The sequence below is a fragment of the Prionailurus bengalensis genome, chromosome A1 (genome assembly GCF_016509475.1).
Source record: "Prionailurus bengalensis isolate Pbe53 chromosome A1, Fcat_Pben_1.1_paternal_pri, whole genome shotgun sequence".
Taxonomy (NCBI): domain Eukaryota; kingdom Metazoa; phylum Chordata; class Mammalia; order Carnivora; family Felidae; genus Prionailurus; species Prionailurus bengalensis.
In genome coordinates this window covers 101,478,693-101,499,537 of record NC_057343.1, presented here as the reverse complement: position 1 = coordinate 101,499,537, position 20,845 = coordinate 101,478,693, and the positions used below count along the sequence as shown (strand labels likewise).

Here is a 20,845-nt window from a genome sequence, read left to right as displayed (position 1 = left end):
AGAGTTCTATACAGTACTCAGTGCTCATCAGGGTAAGTGCACTCTTAATCCCCATCACCTACTGCACTCCCTCCCCTCTCCTCCCCTCTGGTAACCATCAGTTTGTCCTCTATATTTAAGGGTCTGTTTCTTGGTTTTCCTCTCTCTCTTTTTTTCCTTTGCTCATTTGTTGTTTCTTAAATTCTACAGATAAACGAAACCATATTGCATTTCTTACCCTGAATGACTTACTTCATTTAGTAACATACTCTTTAGCTCCACCCATGTTGTTGCAAATGGCAAGATTTCATTTCCTTTTATGGCTAATATTCCATTTTATCCACACACAAACACATCTTGATCCATTCATTTATCCATGGATATTTGGGCGACTTCCATATTGTAAATAATGCTGCAATTAACATAGGGGTGCATGCATTCCCCTGAATAAATGTTTTTGTATTTTCTGGGCAAATACACGATAGGAAGATTCCTGGATTGTAGTAGCTCTCTTTTTAACTTTTTGAGGAACTTCCATACTGTTTTCCATAGTGGCTGCACCAGTTTGCATTCCCAAGAACCGTGCAAAATGGTTCCTTTTTCTCTATATTCTTGCCAACACTTGTTTCTTAACTATTTGATTTTAGCTATTCTCACATATGTGAGGTGATATTTCACTGTAGTTTTAATCTGCATTTCCCTGATGATGAGTGCTGTTGAGCATCTTAAGACATATTTTAAATTAATGAATATTTGTAAATATTCACCAATTCAGAATTAAGGTCCGCAGGGTTGTAGATCTATAAAGGATGGATACAGAACAAAAACAGGCAAAGAATACAGGGAGAAGAGGGAACACAGGGAGAAGACCTGAAAAGAGGCATGGGGAGAAAGAGACACATTTGGAAGAAGAAAGAAATGAAGACACAATGGAAAAGCTGACAAGAAAGTATCACACTCAACATGAGACAGTAGTTCTGCAGATTTGCTCCAAGGAAGGGTTACTAAAAAATTTAGAAGAATCGCTTAGGGTTTTAAGTTCTGACTTACTGAAAACAAAACAAAATAAAGCAGGTTACACAAAATTGAGAGGAATAAAGTTAAAAACATTTCCCTTACTCTTAAAAACTGAGAACAAACTGAGGGTTGATGAGGGGGTGGGAGGGAGGGGAGGGTGGGTGATGGGTATTGAGGAGGGCACCTTTTGGGATGAGCATTGGGTGTTGTATGGAGACCAATTTGACAATAAATTTCATATTTAAAAAAATAAAAATAAAAAAAAGTTTTTGACAAAAAAAAATTTCTCTTGCTTGAAACTCAAACACAGGTGCTAATGATAACGAACAAAAGAACAGAAAGGCAGAAAGAGCCTGGGCTTTGATGACATTCATTTGTGGATTCAGCAAATATTTGTAAAGCATTTACTAACTGCATGTCATTTTCTGTTCTGAACACTCAGAATATATGAGAGAAAACCATATTTTAGTAAGAGAAGACTGATCATGAATAAACACACAGATTATATACACAGTATGTGACCAGTTGGCAGATGCTATGGAAAAAGGAGGGTAGAACGGAAGACAGAGCAAATGAGATCAAGTGTGCAAGGTATCGTTGGGGGCAATTCAAAGAGAATAGGTTAGAATGAAGCCAATGATCAGAAAAGACTTCACTGGAAAGATGATACTTGAACATCTAAAGTTAAAAGAGGTAAGGGAATTACCACGCAGACATTTGAGAACAAAAGCTTTCTAGGCAACGGGAGAGGCCAGTGAGAAAACGCTAAGGTGGGAAAATGCCAGGGATCTTTGAGAAGCAGCAAAATGACGAGTGTGGCCTGGAGCAGTATGATCAAGGGGCACAGGAGATAGAACAGATAAGAGTGAGCGGTGCAGGTCATATAAGGTTCTGCAGGCCATCATAAGGACTATGGCTTTTACGGAGTGACATGGGGAGCAAGAAACATGATGTGATTTATATTTTAAGAGGATGGTTCTGACTGCTGTACTAAGAAAGAGCAGAGATTCAAGGATGGAAACAGAAACCAATTAAGAACCTTCTGGAGTTAATTCCAGCATTTGGACTACTATGGTAGTAGTGAGAAATGGTTGTATTCCAGATTACCAGAAACTGGCAACAAGATTTTCAGAAAACTGGATAATCCTAAATACTTCCTGATAGGAAAGTGTAGATTAATTAATCTGTACTAACTGTTAAGGCCAAGCCAGTTGAGTTTTTAGGTGCTTGGACTGAACACAATCCTGATAACATTTAAGATAAGGAAAAATGCTTTTAATGCTTTCAGCAAGTCGCCCAAGGCCACACAAATACTTTACAGTGTGTAGTGAAATACAGGCTTCAACAGAGAAAGGATTCTAACTCCCTACACACTCTCTCATGCTACTCTATACTTCTCTGTTTATATATGCAGAAGTGTATCCTTACCTATGAAATAAAGTCAATATGCTCTTAACATAAAACGTGAAGCACTCTCAAGAAAACCAAGAGAGTGATCTTAGAGAAACTCTTATTAAAAGTACTTTCTGCTTACTTTAGTGAGTGTGGGTGGCCCAGGAGAGTCCCTTTCTTAACGACTCCCTCTCTCTTCCTGTATTTTAACACCAGATGTTCATCCTTTCATTCAAGAGCAAAATCTAAATTTTCTGAGTTGAACAAACAAATAAATACACAAATTTATTACCATAGTATATACAAAGAAAACTACTTCCCTGATCCACTAGATTAAAACTAGGTTAGGCATCCCATAGATAAGCCTGTTCTAATTTTTAAATTTTATGAAATGCCACAGAAAACTCCCTTTAGAAAAAGCATCCCAATTCCTCTGCTTCTTTATACCTATATTTTCTTTAGTCATATTTTTTAATGCAAAATGAACTTTCCCCTCATAGTATATGGTTTCTTTTGTTTATTATTATTATTACTGCAATAGCCACTAGGGTAGCACTTAACAAGTAACATTTTTCACTAAAGAAACTGTTTTCAAATATCCACTAGATCAAATCCTAGTATTTCCTTACAACTCTCCTCAATGTTTCATACCACATGATGTTATGGTAAGTACTAAGCAATGCATTCAAGTTGCGAGAAAGGTGAATGTAGAATCAAATTATATGTCCTTGGTACAATAAATCTTCATTAAGTTCCTTATCAAGCATGCCATCTGAAACATTTCAAATTTACTCATAGAAAAATAGGACTTGAAAGGTTTCTCAAAGGGTCATGGTTACACTTTCAGGAAGAACTAAGCGAAATCGAAGCAGAACATTATCTACCTTTACTCTTAAAAACATTTGGTCTGTGACCTCTTTCACAACAGAAACAATTCTAAAGCCTAACCTAAACTTCTCTGGACACAATTTAATCCTTTCCTGAGTAAATGCTTTTCTCACAGGCACAATCTCATCCTTCAAGACTTCTGTAATAGTAAGTTGCATAGTCAGCTTTCTTACTGTAAATTGTTCAAACCTGACTGTACTGCAGCATTTTCTTAAAATGGAAACAATTTATTAATAAGACCCAAAAATAAAGTGACTTAAAAATAGTTTAAATAATAATGTGCACCCTGGAGATAGACATACTATTTCTTAAAATCTGTCCTATCCACCTCATCTACTGATTTTAAGCCAAAAGAGAAAATAAAGAATAAGCACATTCAATTAAAATAACAAGCAAAAAAACCCTATGTAATTAGAAAATTTCTATGTCTAGGTGATTACCAACTTACGTTCTAAAAGTTGGGCTTTAAGATAATTTCAAATTTTTTTTCTTAATTTTCAGCATAGCAAGGAAGGAATAAATGTTAAGATCCTGGGAGTGGGTTCCTCCTATCAGTAACTCATTTGGTCTGTGACATTGAAGACAACCCTTCAAAACTAAAGGAAACATGTCAAGTACTATGCAGTAAGGTAGGGCAAATGTATCAGACTTGAAGCATACAGTCAACTCAATAAATGACTCATACAATTGTGCACTCAAGTCAAAATCAATTATACAAAATTAAAGGAGGGAGCACAAACTTAATTTTTTATTGTGTTTAATAACATTCCTAGCCAAGTAATAATTCAATGGAACTATAGTGAGCCAAATTATCCAACAAAGAATGTGAATATGGGTAAAACTTCCTAGAACCTAAATAATACTAAATATTAAAAATCCAAATATTTTTTATCATTTCTTTCTTCCCATTCACAAGTTTCATGGTATCTTTTTACAAGCTTAGCCATTCCTTACTCCTAATGCAAAATACAGCTATGTTTTCAAAAATAGATCTTATTTTATTACAAAAATTTTTTTTAAATGTTTATTCATTTTTGAGCAAGAGATACGTACACAGAGTGTAAGCAGGGGAGGGGCAAAGAGACAGGGAGACACAGAATCTGAAGCAGGTTCCAGGGTCTGAGCTGTCAGCACAGAGCCCAACATGGGGCTTGAAGTCACGAACCGCGAGATCATGACCTGAGCTGTAGTCAGAGGCTTAACCAACTGAGCCACCCAGGTGCCACACGAATCTCTACACCTAACGTGGGGCTGGAACTACAACCCCACAATCAAGAGTTACATGCTCAACCAACTAAAGCAGCCAGGTGCCCCTATGATACATTAATTCTATCCCCAACAAACTAATGCCTTTATATTCCTGCTTACAACACAGGATACAAAAGTAGGTGTTATTTTATTAGACACACTATTTGCTAAATACTAATCCACTATGATGATTAACGAAAACAGAACACAGTATTGTGTTGTTGAAAGAAGTAATTTTCTTAATAAAAGTTTAAAGCACTCTTAGTAGAACCATGAAATGGTACTGTGAAAAAAAAACATTAAAACATACTTGTGCCATATAATGGAATTAGACTTATTATTACTGAAATAAAAACATGACAGTAATAAAGCATAGCTGTCTACAATTACCTTTCAAGAGCTGCTCTCCGTTTTTCTACAAATTCAGTGGATGACGAGTCTTCTTTACCCACTTTGACCTTGGTCATGCCTTTGAAAAAACACTCAATGAGACTCATGATAATTTTGTTATTTGAAATAGTTTTTTTATAGTCATTCCTTCATAATCTAAAATACACTTTAAATTTGAATGTGATTAAAAAAAAGAGCTCCTAAACTTATAACCAGTATCATATTTTAGAGAAATTATAACTCATCATATATTAACATCTCATCTTGCTAAGTACGCATAACATGAAACCAGATAAAGCAGAGGGTGAGCTGTGTCTGCAGTTTTCTAAACTCTATTTGCGTTCCTTATCTGTTACATATTACACTCATGGTAAATTAAAATGTGTTTGCATTTCAATATGCATAAAGACATTCAAATTAGCAAATTTAAGCTCAATTACTATTTTCATTTCTTATGAGTAATAATTAAGGTTCTTTAGTTTGGGGACTAGAAAAATGGAGTATAATCCATGAGTGTGCTAAGTATTTTCCTTGTTGTAGAGTCTAAAAACATCTTGTTTATTTATTATAGCTAGTTTTGTAATAGCTGAAACAACAAACACTTTCATAAAAAATCATGTTAATCATTTCTGTACTGGCAATTTAAATTTTAACAATAATGTATCAAATTGCATATTTTTCTTTTTTCCTTGTGCTTTTTTCTTTCAGAATCAATTCTGTAGCAATGAAGTAATGACATATGCTACAACATGGATGAACTTTAAAGATACGCTATGAAAGGGGCGCCTGGGTGGCTCAGTCAGCTGAGTGTCTGACTCTCGGGTCACGATCCCAGGGTTGAGTCCCGCGTCAGGCTTGGTGGTCATGCTTTGTGCTGAGTGTGGAGCCTGCTTCAGGCTCATATGCATGTGTGCACACGCCCTCTCTCTCTCTCTCTCCTTCTCTCTCATCTCCCTTGCTTGCTACCTCTCTTAAAAGAAAAATACTATGTGAAGGAAACCTGTCACAAAGGCCCACTTATTTTCCTTTACATGAAACATTCAGAATAGGCACAACTAGAGAGAAAGAAAATAAATTAAAGACTGCCTAGGCCTACGGAGTTGGGGGAGTTAGAGGATGACGGGAAGTGCTAATAAAGAGGGGGCGCCTGGGTGGCTCAGTCGGTTAAGCATTTGACTTCAGATCAGGTCACGATCTCGCAGTCTGTGGGTTCAAGCCACGTGGTGGGCTCTCTGCTGTTAGCACAGAAGCCACTCTGGATCCTCTCTCTCTCTGTCCCTCCCCTGCCCATGTGCACTTTTTCTCTCTAAAATAAATAAACATGAGGGGCATCTGGGTGGCTCAATCAGTTGGACATCTGACTTCTACTCAGGTCATGATCTAGCAGTTCATGACTTTGAGCCCCACGTCGGGCTGTGTGCTGACAGCTCAGAGCCTGGAGGCTACTTTGGATTCTGCATCTCCGTCTCTCTCTGCCCTTCCCTCGCTCATGCTCTGTCTCTCTCTCTCAAAAATGAATAAACATTAAAAAAATTTTTTTTAATAAAAAATAAAATAAATATTAAAAAATTTATTTAAAAAGAAGGTATTCTAAAACTGACTGTGGTGGTGTATGCACAACTCTGAATATACTAAAAGCCTTATATACCACACTGAATTATACACTCTTTATTTTTTTAAGTAAGCTCTACACCCAATGGGGTGCTTGAACTCACAACCCTAAGGTCAAGAGTTGCATGCTCTACCAACTGAGCCAGCCAGACACCCCAAATTACACACTTTAAATGGATAAATCATATGGCATTTAAATTACATCTCAACAAAGCTATTAAAAATAGATTATGTAAAACCATGTAATTCTTATTCAGGCTGGTACATCTGGTAAATAAACATATCATCTATGAATGTTTTGCCTAACATAATTAATTCTTCTGAAATACAAGTTTGAAAAAGAAAACTCAAACACCTAAAATTATCCGCCATGAATGGACCACTAAAAGTGGGGTGTTACTGATATAACATATTGTTTCCCTCAAAATAAATCTTACTGCTATGAAGTTCTTTACATTTTTCCCTTTAAGGATTTTCTGTTCATGCTACTTCATGCTACTGTTCATGCTAGAGGTAACTATTAAGGGCCACCAGAGCAAATAAACACTTACTCTAACCAATTAACTCTTAAAACTTTTCAACTTTGTTGTTCTTTTCTAAAAGCTTAGTGAAACAGTGGTTTTCAGTTAACTAATCTTACAAACAGGTTACCTGTGGGCTAATGAAAAGACTCCTGTTCTTTCAGGGGCAGTTCTAACTTTTCAGCAAAGACGACAAATTACAATTCCTTTTCTCCTGCCTCCACTTTAAGTGTTTGTTAGTTGAAAACCACTGGCTGTATACTTAAGAGGGCCTCCCATATATCAACAGTTTTGTGGACAACCTATTCACTTTTTAAATTTTTATTTTATTAAGTTTATTTATTTTGAGACAGAGACAGAGCGCACTTGCGAGCCAGCTGGGGAGGGGCAGAGAGGAGGGGGCAGAATCCCAAGCAAGTTCCGTGCTGCCAGCACAGAGCCTGACACAGGGCTCAAACCCAGACAAACTGTGAAACTAGGACCTAAACTGAAACCAAGAGTCAGACACTTAACCAACTGAGTTTTGTTTTGTTTTTTAAAAAACTGGTAAGACAATCTGAAAAAATGACTGCTTCTGTATTTGCTTGGCTGCCAGGAAGTTCACAACAAATTTGTTACCCACCTTTAGTAATTACCTTTAGTAATTGTTCAGACTTTACATGTACATTTTAAAGAAACTATTTAACTTGGTTTCATCTTACTGTTTGACTATGGTTATTTTTCCTGCTAATTTCTTTCTTTAGATATATATACACATATCTATATACGTATAGATATGTATATGTGTATATGTATACACACATGCAAGCATACATATACACATATGTGCACACACATGTATGTGCATACGTGTGTGCACACGTATATGCGCATGTACACATATGTGCGTGTGCATGCACATACATGTGTACCTGTGTGTGCGCATATATTTTTTTAAACTGCATTATATATGTAGTTGCCTCAAGTCGTTCCTGGAATAAAGTAGTATATAAATAAATATAGCACACGACAGGTTATGTAACCTCGATGAACCTTACCTTCCTCACCTATTACATAAGGACGACACTAAGTTAACTTCATAAAGTTGTTGTGAAGGTTAAATGAATCTCCTGGAAATTATTTAGCACAGTAACTTTCAATAAATGTTAATTATGCCTATAATTTAATTGATAACCTTACAACGTAATGGGCAATCTTGGCCACGTGTATGCATAATACAAACATAACCGTGTGACTGTCCCCTAATAACCTTTTGAAGCCTGTGAGAATCAACATCAGAAAAGGATGCTCTTAAGATTTAGTTTCTAACTTCTATTTTAAATTTACACATACTATTTATTATGCTGTAACAATTTGTGGAAGGTTGAAGATCATTAAGGCAAAATATTAGCTTAAAACAATTAACCTGGACATTAAAATTTACTTTTTCAAAAAAAATTTTTTGCTCATTGTTTATAGACTGGATTAGCATGTTAGCCAGCAAAATGAGAAAAATAATTTATTTTTCCTCTTTTGATATATAAAAATAGTTGCACAACCTAATCAAAGAAAAAAAGGTAATAAATAATTTGTGATACAGGAAACTTAAGATCCATGTAAATAGTAGGATGCCAGAAGATACCACTGCCAAAGTTTTAAAGATAAGAGAAATAAGATTATGAAGTAGGTCAGCAGTTCCCAAAATACAGTCAGAATACAAGAAAGGTTTCTGAGACCCTTTTTCAGACAGGTGTCGGGGAAGGGTGTACCAAAAAGCCTGTTTTCACAATACTATTGTCTTTTTTACTCTCATTCTTTTCGGAAAGCTCAGCAGAATTTTACAAAGGTTATATGGTGTGTTATATCACAAGAGATTGAATGCAGAAGCAGATATAAGAACATAGCTATTTTCTATTAAGCCAGATATCAGAGATTTGGAAAACTAAAACAAACAAAAAGCAAGCCACTCTTGTCACTTAAACTTACACTGCCTTACAAAAATTTAATTTATTGATATTCTTAATTTTTTAAAGTTTTTTTAAAGTAGACTCTACCCACAACGTGGGGCTTGAACTCACAACCCCGAGATCAAGAGTCACACGCTCTACCAACTGAACTAGCCAGGTGCCCCTACAAAGTTCTTTATAATAAAAAAACTCAGAGAATATAATAAATGCATTTAAATATGTCAGGTTTTAAAGTCATAAAAGAGGGGCGCCTGGGTGGCGCAGTCGGTTAAGCGTCCGACTTCAGCCAGGTCACCATCTCGCGGTCTGTGAGTTCGAGTCCCGCGTCAGGCTCTGGGCTGATGGCTCAGAGCCTGGAGCCTGTTTCCAATTCTGTGTCTCCCTCTCTCTCTGCCCCTCCCCCGTTCATGCTCTGTCTCTCTCTGTCCCAAAAATAAATAAACGTTGAAAAAAAAAATTAAAAAAAAAAAAGTCATAAAAGATACCAACAGAAGTGCTCTTCAAACAAAATGTTTTTAAAAAGTAAAAACAAAAATTTAAAGATCAGCAAAATTCAATTTGAATATTTTCACAATAAATTGAAAACACTGAGAAAAGAAGCACAAAATTTTAAGAGATGACATGTCTTTTAATGGGACAATGTAAGTTGTCCTCTTTTGAAATTTTCTGCATATTCTTTTTTTTTTTTTTAAAGCTCTACACCCGAAATGGGGCTTGAACTCCCGACCCTGTGGTCAAGAGTTGCACGCTCTGCCAAGAGAATCAACAGGTGCTTGCTCCCTTCTACAGATTTTTAACTAAGCCTTTATTACTTGTATAGGTAAAAATGTTTTTAAACATTAAATTGAGGTATGGAATATACTAACATGATACCTCTTATAAGATCTGGAGTGGATCAAATCTTCTTTTTGGACAATGAATAGCTGAAACCCAAATACTTTCATTCCTTAGAATAATGTTAATATGCTACCAATATTAAGTATCTTCTGAATGTTACTTAGTAAAATGTTAGGGTTTGATTGTCTTCAACTTGGCAAATTCAGACCCAATATTTAACATCGTTATATAAATCAAATCCTAAATTGATCCTATATAAATAAAAATCCTAAGAGGTTAGAAAATAAAAGTATGAGCTTATACATTCTTAATTGATGAATGATTATCATAAATGGAATGTTTATTAAATTCAGTATTGCCAGACACTATAATTTATCCTGATAATAAATGATCATGGTAGCCTAATAATCTAGGTAGTTTAAAACTGAACTAGTAGCAGTAATTTTTTTTTTTAAATTCATACTTACCTACTATACTCTTTTCTGGAGCTGGTGGCACAATATAACCAACATGTAAATACTTGCTTGCTAATTTGCTATGCAAACCGAGAAAGTCACTGAATCTTCTTTTAACTGAAAATTCATTCTTACTGAACATGGAAAGAGAAGTCTACAAGTGAAGAAGAGGCATTTTAAATTTTGAATACTAAGCAATTCTTCAGAAGTTAGCATCACATAAACCTGTGAACATATGTATACCTACATACACGTTTTACTTTGCAAAAGACCACAGGGTAGCTAACTAATGTGGAATACACATTTCTAACCAAAAAAAAAAAAATTCCTATGTTATTATACGTTGTGTTTTGTTTTGTTTTTACAGAGACTTAAAAGGACAAAATGTTTGCTTTATTCTATCCTTGACTCATCTCATCAACTCTAATTACATTTAGGTCAATGACTCTTAAATCTTTACCTCTGGCCCAGATCTCCTCTGAGCTTCAGTCCAATATATCAAAATGCCCAAGGGACACTTCCACTTAAATCTGACTGCCACCTCAAGTTCACCACATCTCCTGCTGGAACATAATCTCCATGTGGGGAGGGCACGTGTCTGTACTGTTTCCTATTATAAACTCTTGTGCTTGGAAACGAGCCAGACCCCACGATTAAGTGTTTAATAAATATCTGTTCAATGAATTAACAAATTCTTTACCCCCATCCAAAAACTGTGTTGCTCCCTCTGTGTTGCCTTTTCTCTGAGATCATTCTGACACAACCACAGAGATCCTCTAGTCGGTAACTTAGGCATCTCTCTTTCACTCTGCACATCCAAGCTCTACTGATTCTACTCCCTACACAACTCAGGAAGCCATTATTTTGTTCATCCCCAGAATCTACTCTTTAGTATAAAATATTACTTCTCACAGCTAGGAATGCTGCAGATCCTCTTTGTCTCTTTTAAGATCCGAAGGTCTACAATCCTTTAGAAATGACGATGGAATTAACTGGAAATCTTGACCTATACTTTGCCCTCCCAAATTAGGAATTGGAGAGATCTTTCTAAAAGAAAAATCTAATTGTGCCACACTTGCTTGAATCTCTTCAGTTGCTCTCCATTATACTCAGGACGAACCTAAGTTCCTTCATGTGGCTGCTGGTAATACAGGGAGGCTACTGCCGAACAATTCAATCAGGTACCATGTCTTGCAGATCCCAGAAAGCACACTGTTTTCTGGAGGTCTGGCCTTTACAAAAGCAAATCGCTTTGCCTGGAGCAAGCATTCTTCTCCTTTCTCCAAGAACCTCTCTTGCCCATCATTTTCCCCTATCTTTGTCTAGATTAGGTTCCTCCCTACATACAAAATGCAAAATACTTTACCTCTACTTTACAGAATACTGTACTTAACAAACCATAACTCATGTAACTACTTATGTGAAACCTTCACTGGATGGTAACCTGTGTAAAGACAGGATGTTGTAATCTCATACTACACATGGTGAGGGCTTACTACTTCTCTGAAGGAGCAAAGGCTTACCTTTGTTGTTACTCTATATGCCATGTAAGCATTCATGCCATCACCTACAAGAAAAGTCAAACAATACTATTAAAAATAATAAGCTTAACACACACACAAAGGTAACTATGTGAAGTAATACGCTGACTGACTTGATTGTGGTAATGTATTATTGTATACATATATTAAATGTGTACATATATTAAATCAGCATCCTGTATACCTTAAATATATACGATCATTTGTTAATTATAATTTAATAAAGCTGAAAAAAGTAAAATGAGTAAAAAAGTAAAATTTAGAGTAAAAAGCCCCCAGAAGCTTAAAAATGAAAGTACCATTTTAATACTGTTAACATTGCAGTTAAGAAAAACAGCATATTAACAACCAAGGTACTTATCAAAAAGAACGAAATTAAAGTGTACTAAATATTGACTCACCGACTTTCTCCGGATCTGATACACCAATTTCTATGTCAAAAACATCTCCATTTGCTTCTTCTTCAATCTAGAAAAGATAACTTTTTTGATGTTAAAGATTCCAATTTACATTACTGTTTTAACACTAATAACTTTAATGTTCACGATCTTTTATTAGGGTCAGTGTCAAAACAATTTAAAAAGCCACTCAGCATTCCATTTCTGAAAAACAAAAGCTTTCATATTTCCTGACAATATTAAAAAAAACCACACACACACACATGTGCACACATTCACAACACACACGTACAGAAACTAGGAAAAGGATCATCTGTAGAAGTTACAGAAAGCCTGTGTTCTCACACCTCCGCAGATTTAGTCTTCTGGAAGAGTACTGTTGAAGTTTTCTTTGTTCTATATACAGAATCTTGAGATTCACATTATTAAACTAACACCTTAATGATTTTTAATACTAGCACTTTCTGAAGTTGTCTCTCGTCTTTAATGACCAGGAGGAAGTAGCCATTACTTTTGCCCGTAGCACACTACCTATCAGTAGAAATAATTACACTAGAATCGTCAGCACCATGATTTGTCTAATAACCCAGTAAACACACATTCTTCCTGAAGACAACGAAAGGACTATAAAGCAGTAAGTAGGAAAAATGGTAACCGCATGAGACTGCAGGGAAGCACTTTTTAATGCCATTGTAAATAAGCAATCTAGGACCAGCTCTGCAGGCAAGCCTGGTTATTCTCAAGAAGAAAGCACAGAAATTTGTTAAATCTTGCAAATATTTTAGAGTAATATTAATAGCCTAAAATTACCTAAAAGTTAGTTTTTCTAACCATAACCTTTTTTCCCCCAAAGTTGTCTTCTTGTACAGATTTTTAAAAAACTAAACCTTATTTGAATTGTAAGGTCAAGTATATAAATCAGAAACCCTAAAAAAATAGCTCAGAAACTTCCACAAACACCACCCTTACACGCCTGTAGGCCCTCTTGTGCTTCCTCTCCACTCACAACCCACTCTGCACCCTGCCAACATAACCACTAACATTTACTGCAGGATTCATCAAATAAAATTACTCAAAAGATCACTTTATTAAAGCTTTCAAAGCACTTTCAAACATTTTCTCATTTGACCAACAAAGCAACCCTGAGTCATACATTACCATTGTGAGATCACAAATGACAAAATCCTTAAGAAGGAAAGTAATGTGCCCAAGTCATTGGGTTAAAAAGTGATGAGGATAAGATTAGAAGCCACATCAGTTGACTTCTTTAGTCCAATACGTTTTCCCCCAAATGTTGAAATGGCTTTGATTAGAGACGCCTCACAAGAGAGTGATGCTGGGCAGGGAACAAAAAGCTTAGTATTTACATTTCAATCTAGAATAGAAACATTTTCCCATACCTCCTCCCTGGATCTATCAAAGATCACAGGAGCAGATATACTCTTTGATTCCATTCTGGGAGCAATGAGTGTAGTAGGGGTCACAGGTGTAACTGCAGGAGAAGGCTCTGAGGAGAGGATAGGTTCCCTTTCTGGACTATCCAGAGAAACTTCTTCTGTGGCTTCTAGATACAAATGAAACAAGTTACTTACTTAAGGACAGTGATAACAAACCCCTGCAGTCTACATTGCAGTTAATGAGTCATGAAAAATAGTTTTATACTACTCACAAATATCAAAATAATGGCATTTAAAAATGGTTGTTATAATTTAATGAATTATTCCTTAAATGTTTATCAAAACTTTAAAACCAATAGTGACTGTGTTGATTTCAGGAAGAAGTAAAGTAGGTCAGCTTAATTATCTAAACTAGTGGTAAGAATAAAGCTAGAAGGAAAGCAATGATGTGGATAATTCCACATTCATTTATGTTTGGGTTTATCATACATCTTATACTTGGGGTAACTTACCTTTGAAAATCTTTTATTCAAACTAACATTATGATTACTTTACAAACAAAAATTTCATGGTAACAGACTGCCCAGAAATATCCCAAATGGGATTAAAAATCCGTTATGGAAAATCCACAAAGTTAGTGATCTAAAGCAATTAACTGCTAAAGATTACTGGATATTAGTTGAACACACAAATATGACACAAAGCAAACAGCTGTTTAGGTTTTAATTTAAAATGCTCATTCACTTGAAAAAAATCTAAAATTAAACATAATTAAAACCAAATCAAATCAATAAACTGTCTACAAACTAGGTAACACTGTGCTAAATGCAATGGATAAACACAAAGAAATGTAAAGTATCATACCTGCCCTCAGGGAGTTTATAATCTAGTTGGGAAAACAAGACACAAGCATGCGGAATGTTAAATAATAATAAAAGACAAATAATAGGCAAGAGAACAATAAAAAAGAATGTTACAAGAAAGACATTTAACTGGTATATGAACTACAGAACAAACACTACCATTTGAGATGAGACAACACGTTAGGGTGGGGAAAATCAGCAGCAGTTTATGAAACTGATCTGGATGCATAGAGAAAAAATGGGCGAAGAAATCTAGGAAAATGAAACAATAGCATAAAGAAAAAGCAAAACCAGAAAAATGAAAATTACATTCAGTGGCCATAATGAAAACCACAGTTCGGTGGGATAATAGAGAATTGATAACAGGAGAAGAAGGCAGGGCTGTAAGGGGAACAGAATCAGACCAGCAGTTTCTAACCTGAGGTTCTTAGATTCCCAGAAGTTTGGGAAGGTAGAAATGGCAGTCAGTGATCCCGAAATACGGTAAATAATGTTAAGATTTACATTTAAATGTGAGCAGGGTAAACAGGTCAACATTTTATCAATCTATTCTTACTGGTTTTCTCATGTTGATGAGACCCTCACTGACTCAGCTCTCTTGATATTTTTAAATTAAAAATAAAAAGAATAACCAAAATCATACTAACCAGAGGAAGGAAGATAGACTGTAGATGTAAAATACACAGACAATAAATGACCCTGATAGAACGACTAAAAGCTTACACGCGGCTTCAGGCTGTTAACACTGCTAGTATTTATTCATTTTCTAAGAAATGAAACCAATGAGCAATAAAAGAAAGTAAGAAAGCAGTGTAGCATAGGCAGGCGGTGTGAGATCCATAATCTACAGACAAGCCAAACAGCAAGCAGCAAACAAAAGAGATAAATAAAAAGAAATCTAAAATTCTCTGAAAGAGGTACTGCTACGCGCAACAAATCCAGAGACAAAAAAAGGGAAAGGCATATAAACTTTACTGATGTATCAGGACAAATTTTTCAATCACAGTTTACTTCACTGATACCAGATTCTGTGTTCTTTGCAAGGACTCTGGGTAGCTGTTTCATAAATAGTAGGTAACCTTAAAATAAGAAAAGCTAACTATGATCTACTTAAGTAGCTGATACGGAGAAGGAAAATGGATACAGAAAGAAAGAGATTAGACTTAGCACATTAACTACCATATAGTCAGTCTGCTTTAGTCTTCTCATGACTTTACTCCAACAAATTCACATAACTTAATTTAAACCAGAACTTAATTTAAACCTGTGGAGATGCCCCACAGGTTTTAAGCATAAAGATTAACTTCTCCTTGGAAGAGACACTTTGAGGACAAATATAGATTGATTATGTCAATGTCAGAGAAGTAATTTCATTCGTATCATAGATACCAGAGAATTTTTTAAACAAAGGAATACTCATTAAACTTACAATTGGTGTCATAAATGAAATAAGCTAACGACCCTGGCAAAAACAAGATTTAAAAGTATAGCACAATTTCAACACAGGTAATTTGCTCACCCTCAGTTATTCCTCTACGACAATGTCTTGAAGTACGTGCAGTGAAGCTTAGTCTGAAGGATGTAACAAATGGTGGAGGGGCTTATAGTCAACCACATTTGGTGAATGCTCTCCAAGTAAACTAGCAACAGTAACATGTCACACTTACAACCTTTTTCTGGTACCGCCCCTGACATAATAGTACCTGAAATGCTCCCCAAAACATCTTAGCAGAGTACCTATAGTTATCTAATCTTTTCATGGTTTTAAAATCAAAATGGCTAGATCACTAGAGCAATATTTATATTCTCTCCCTGATGTAGGGGAAATAAACTAAGTACATGTTCTTTTAGTAATGAACAATAGTTTTCATCACCCTGATAACACAGGCTCCTCTCTGTTATGGTTCCAAGAACCACACCTGCTTAAAGGCATTAAGACGGAAGTGTATAGATAGTATTAATCCTTTCACATAAAAATGATCCGATTAGGAGTGTCTGGATGGCTCAGTAGGTTAAGCACCGGACTCTTGATTCCGGCTCCGGTCATTATCTCAGGGTTTGAGAGATGGAGCCCCACAATGGGCTCTGCGCTGACGGTGTGGAGACTGCTTGGGATTCTCTCCCTCCCTCTCTCTCTCTCTCTCTCTCTCTGCCTCTCCCCTCCTCGAGCTTTCTCTCTCTCAAAATAAATAAATAAACTTTAAAAAAAAGATCAGATTATTAGAACATCTAATGATGTCATTTTGAAATACAGCTGAGTTTAAGACAAAAGATTAAGTATAAAAAGTATTTTTGTTCGGGGGCACCTGGGTGGTTCAGATGGTTAAGCGTCCAACTTCGGCTCAGATCATGATCTCACAGTTTGTGAGTTCGAGCCCCGCGTCAGGCTCTGGGCTGACACCTCAGAGACTGGAGCCTGCTTTGGATTCTATGTCTCCCTCTCTCTCTCTCTCTCTCTGCCCCTCCCTTGCTCACACACTGTCTCTAAAAAAAAAAAAAAAAAAAAAAAAAAAAAAAAACATTTTTAAACATTTAAAAAAACATTCAAAAAATTCTTAACAAAGTGTTTATGTTCTGACAGAGAGAGAGAGAGAGAGTGAGTGAGTCAGTCAGGGAGGGGCAGCGATACAGGGAGACAGGCTCTGTGTTGTCAGAGCAGAGGCGGAAACAGGGCTCAAACCCATGAACTGTGAGATCATGATCTGAGCCAAAGTTGAACATTCAACTGACTGAGCCCCCCAGACGCCTCTCTCTCTTTTTTTAAAACAAACACTAACACTGACCATCACTGAATCACAATATTTAGTATAGATTGCTAGGTAGAGCAGAACACAAAAAAAATTTTTCTAATTAAGCTAAGTGGGCAAATGTCAACGTATACTCATCTGGAAACTGATCAGTTGTGGATACTGGTTAAAAAAAAAAAAAACCCTCACATAGTTCTGGCGTTAGAACTTTCAGCGTATTCTTTACGTATGAGTTTTGAGACTTCAAGGTGAAAGGGTCCTTTATAAAACAGATAATCCAAAACTTCCATGTAAAACCCTCTATTGGGGGAATACACACTTTATTTTTTTATTTTTAAAAAATATTTGGGGTGTGCCAGGTTTTTTTTTTTTTAATCTTTATTAAATGTTTTTTAATGTTTCTCTATTTTTAAGACAGAGAGAGAGAGACAGAGTGTGAGCAGGGGAGGGGCAGAGAGAGGGAGGGAGACATAGAACTCTAAGCAGGTTCCAGGCTCTGAGCTGTCAGCACAGAGCCTGACACAGGGCTTGAATTTACGGACCTCAAGATCATGACCTGAGGCAAAGGTGGGAAGCTTAACCGACTGAGCCACCCAGGCGCCCTAGGAATACATACTTTAAATTAGTACCCACTTAGAAGAGAAAGGACTCATGTCTTTTATTTTAAAACATAAATGCCATGAAAAAACTTTAAAGGATGCCTGGGAAAAAGTCTGTAAAAGAAAACAAAAAGAAATATTATGACTTTGATTAACTGTCATTTTACTATAAGTTGTTAGGTAGCTACTAAATAAGTGAATAAATAAATGGGAAATATTACTGGTTTTTGGTATGGTATTTTAAATTTTCTGACATGTTAAAATACACGAATTCATCTGTAGTAAAAATTTTTCATAAAACTAATCAAGAAGGAATGTATATGGACCTTTGAGATGGAGAAGTGGCTTTTTTTTTATGTTTATTATTATTTTTTTGATAGACAGAGAGAGAGAACACGCATGCACTTGCAAGGAGGGGAGGGTCAGAGAGAGGGAGACACAGAACCCAAAGCAGGCTCCAGTTGGCTCAAACTCACAAACCACGAGATCACAGCCTGAGCTGAATGTGGACAGTTAACCAACTGAGCCATCCAGGTGTCCCAAGACATAAAATTTTATCTTCAAAGACATTGATGTAAAAAATACAGAATGGCTCAAATATGCAACTACCGTTAAAGCTGAGGACATGTTGTTAAATTTTAACTCAATGAAAACCAGTTCAGGTAAATCAAGCAGTTAAACAAAGATCTACTACTTTTTTTGTCATTAATCTTAAACAGATTCTGCCTTTTAATATCCAAGCATTAACTTTTGCCTAAGTTTTAATGTTAAAGCAGGTAACTGTTTTGAAGAGAATCCAATTTTTTAAGGTTTTATTTTTAAGTCATTTCTACACCCAACCCCAAGATAAAGAGTCATATGGCTCCAACTGAGCCAGACAGGTGCCCCAAGAATCCAATTATTTTAAAGGCAGGACCACACCAAATCCTGCCCCCGTATCAAAAATAAATACCACAACCAACAATTTACTCATCCACAAGTGAATCAAAACAGAACTATGGTAAATACTAAAGTATTTTATTGAAACAAACATATTTGAAATAATTTTAAAATCGAGTTTAATTTTGCTTGTGTTAACCTGTAAGTAATAAAGACGAAAATTACTGCTATTTGTCAAAGTATGAATGCCACAATCATTAGTTTTTTGAGTCAAAACATAAAATTATAATATGTGATTTACTTTCAAATGCTTCAAACAAGAAAGGATCACATGTTTGCTTCTCTCAACAGTCTGTATTTTTCACAAAGCGATCTAACTGGAACTAACTGGAAATTTCCTATCTTTCCAAGGTGTTAACAAGAAGAGCTACCACTAACCTTACACGAAATCTCAGTTTTGCGTTACAGAGTATCATGTAACAGGATATATGCTACAATTGACTGTTACTAAAAAAATAAAAATATTTATAATTACCTGCAAAAAGATCTTCCCTGTCATCATCTAGGACAACCTCTGCAGGCTTCCGACCATTGGAGTTTGTACTAACATCTTCTGCAGGAAGACTAGCTGGTTCTGGAGATGATGGACTTGACTGTTAAAAAAATAACAATAGATAATGAATTAGCATGTTTAGCTGTTATAATTATGACTCTATACATTATAGAAATAGAACATTCTCTTGATAAAAAGTGAAGAACAAGAACAGCTATTTATCCTACCTCCTCTGAGAGTAAGAATGAACCAAAAACACATTTTTATTCATTTTCCTTAACAAAAACTCATTTAAGATTTTTTAAAAAATCTTTTTTGATCATCCTTTTAGAGATACTAATTTATCATGTTGACTTATAATTAACAAAAAATACTTTACAGTCACATATAATATTATATAAGAACAAAAAATCAGATCTTGAAAACATGTTGCATGAATAAAAAGTTCAAAGCATTCCTTTAACGCAAGAGAAAGGTTTAGTATTAGTTGAATTAAGAGTAAAATTATTCAAAAATTCTATGGTTTCAAATGAAAAATAAGCTCTCTTCCCAAACATTTACATCTCAAATGAGCATAGGGACTGTTTTTGAACTTCTTAACCTTAAAGTACAAGGACCACCAAAATAGAATCTAGACTGTGAAGGTTTCAGCTTTATTGTAGCTTTTTCCTAACAGTTAAAACCAATACTCCTTTTTAAAATCATCACATAAAAAGTGTGTATGTCAAAAGTGCACTAGATATTTTCACAAACCGAACACACTTGTGTAACCAGCACAGGATCAAGAAAGAGAACCCCAGAAGCTCTACTTCCATTCTTTACTATCCACCCCCCCAAGCTTCAACCAGCATGGATTAGTTTCCACTGTTGCTGTTCTTCATAAAACTGGAACCATAGAGAATATATTCTTTAGCGTTTTGTTTTCTTTTAATGTTATGTATTCAAGATACTTCCATAGTAACAGATTACTCATTCTTGCTGCTGCAAAATATTCCATTGTGTAAATATACCTCAATTGATCCATTCTATTACCGATGGGACATGTGGATAGTCTTCACTTTCGTACTACCATCAATAATCCTGTATAAACCTCCAGTGTATGTTTTAACAAACACGGGATCGAATTTCTGCTTTGTATGTATGAGTAGAATAGTTAGACCACATGGTAGGTGAATGTCCTGATTTAGAAGATATCATTAAACAATCTTCCAAAGTGGTTACACAATTTACACTCCCACCAGCAGCACATGAAAATATCAATTGCTCCACATCCTTTTCAACATTTTGATATATTCCATCATTTTCCATGTTAACTATTATGGCAACATGAAGAGTATCTTATTGTGGTTTGAATTTGCATTTTCCTGAGGAATAATGACATTCAGCAATTTTTCACATGTTAAATGGCCATTTGAATATCCTCTTTTGTGAAGTCTCCAAGTATTTTGCCCATTTTGCTGTTTTTCTTAGTGACTTGTAGTTCTTTTTAAAAAATGTTTATTTTTTTATTTTGAGACAAAGAGCAAGCAGGAGGGACAGAGAGAGAGAGAGAGAGAGAAAGAGAGAATCCCAAGGAGGCTACAC

At 35.6% G+C, this 20,845-nt stretch overlaps 1 protein-coding gene across 2 annotated transcripts in view; it reads right to left on the bottom strand.

Annotated features, from left to right (window-relative positions):
- Positions 1 to 20,845, bottom strand: part of SNX2 (sorting nexin 2) — a 56,555-nt gene that overhangs the window by 17,275 nt on the left and 18,435 nt on the right. For both annotated transcript variants that reach the window (XM_043586263.1, XM_043586271.1), the window contains exons 2-7: positions 19,244 to 19,361; positions 13,624 to 13,787; positions 12,227 to 12,293; positions 11,808 to 11,851; positions 10,297 to 10,438; positions 4,915 to 4,993 (exon numbers count right to left, since the gene is read on the bottom strand). In XM_043586263.1, the coding sequence (XP_043442198.1) occupies positions 4,915 to 4,993; positions 10,297 to 10,438; positions 11,808 to 11,851; positions 12,227 to 12,293; positions 13,624 to 13,787; positions 19,244 to 19,361 (614 nt within the window). The remainder of the gene's footprint in view (positions 1 to 4,914; positions 4,994 to 10,296; positions 10,439 to 11,807; positions 11,852 to 12,226; positions 12,294 to 13,623; positions 13,788 to 19,243; positions 19,362 to 20,845) is intronic.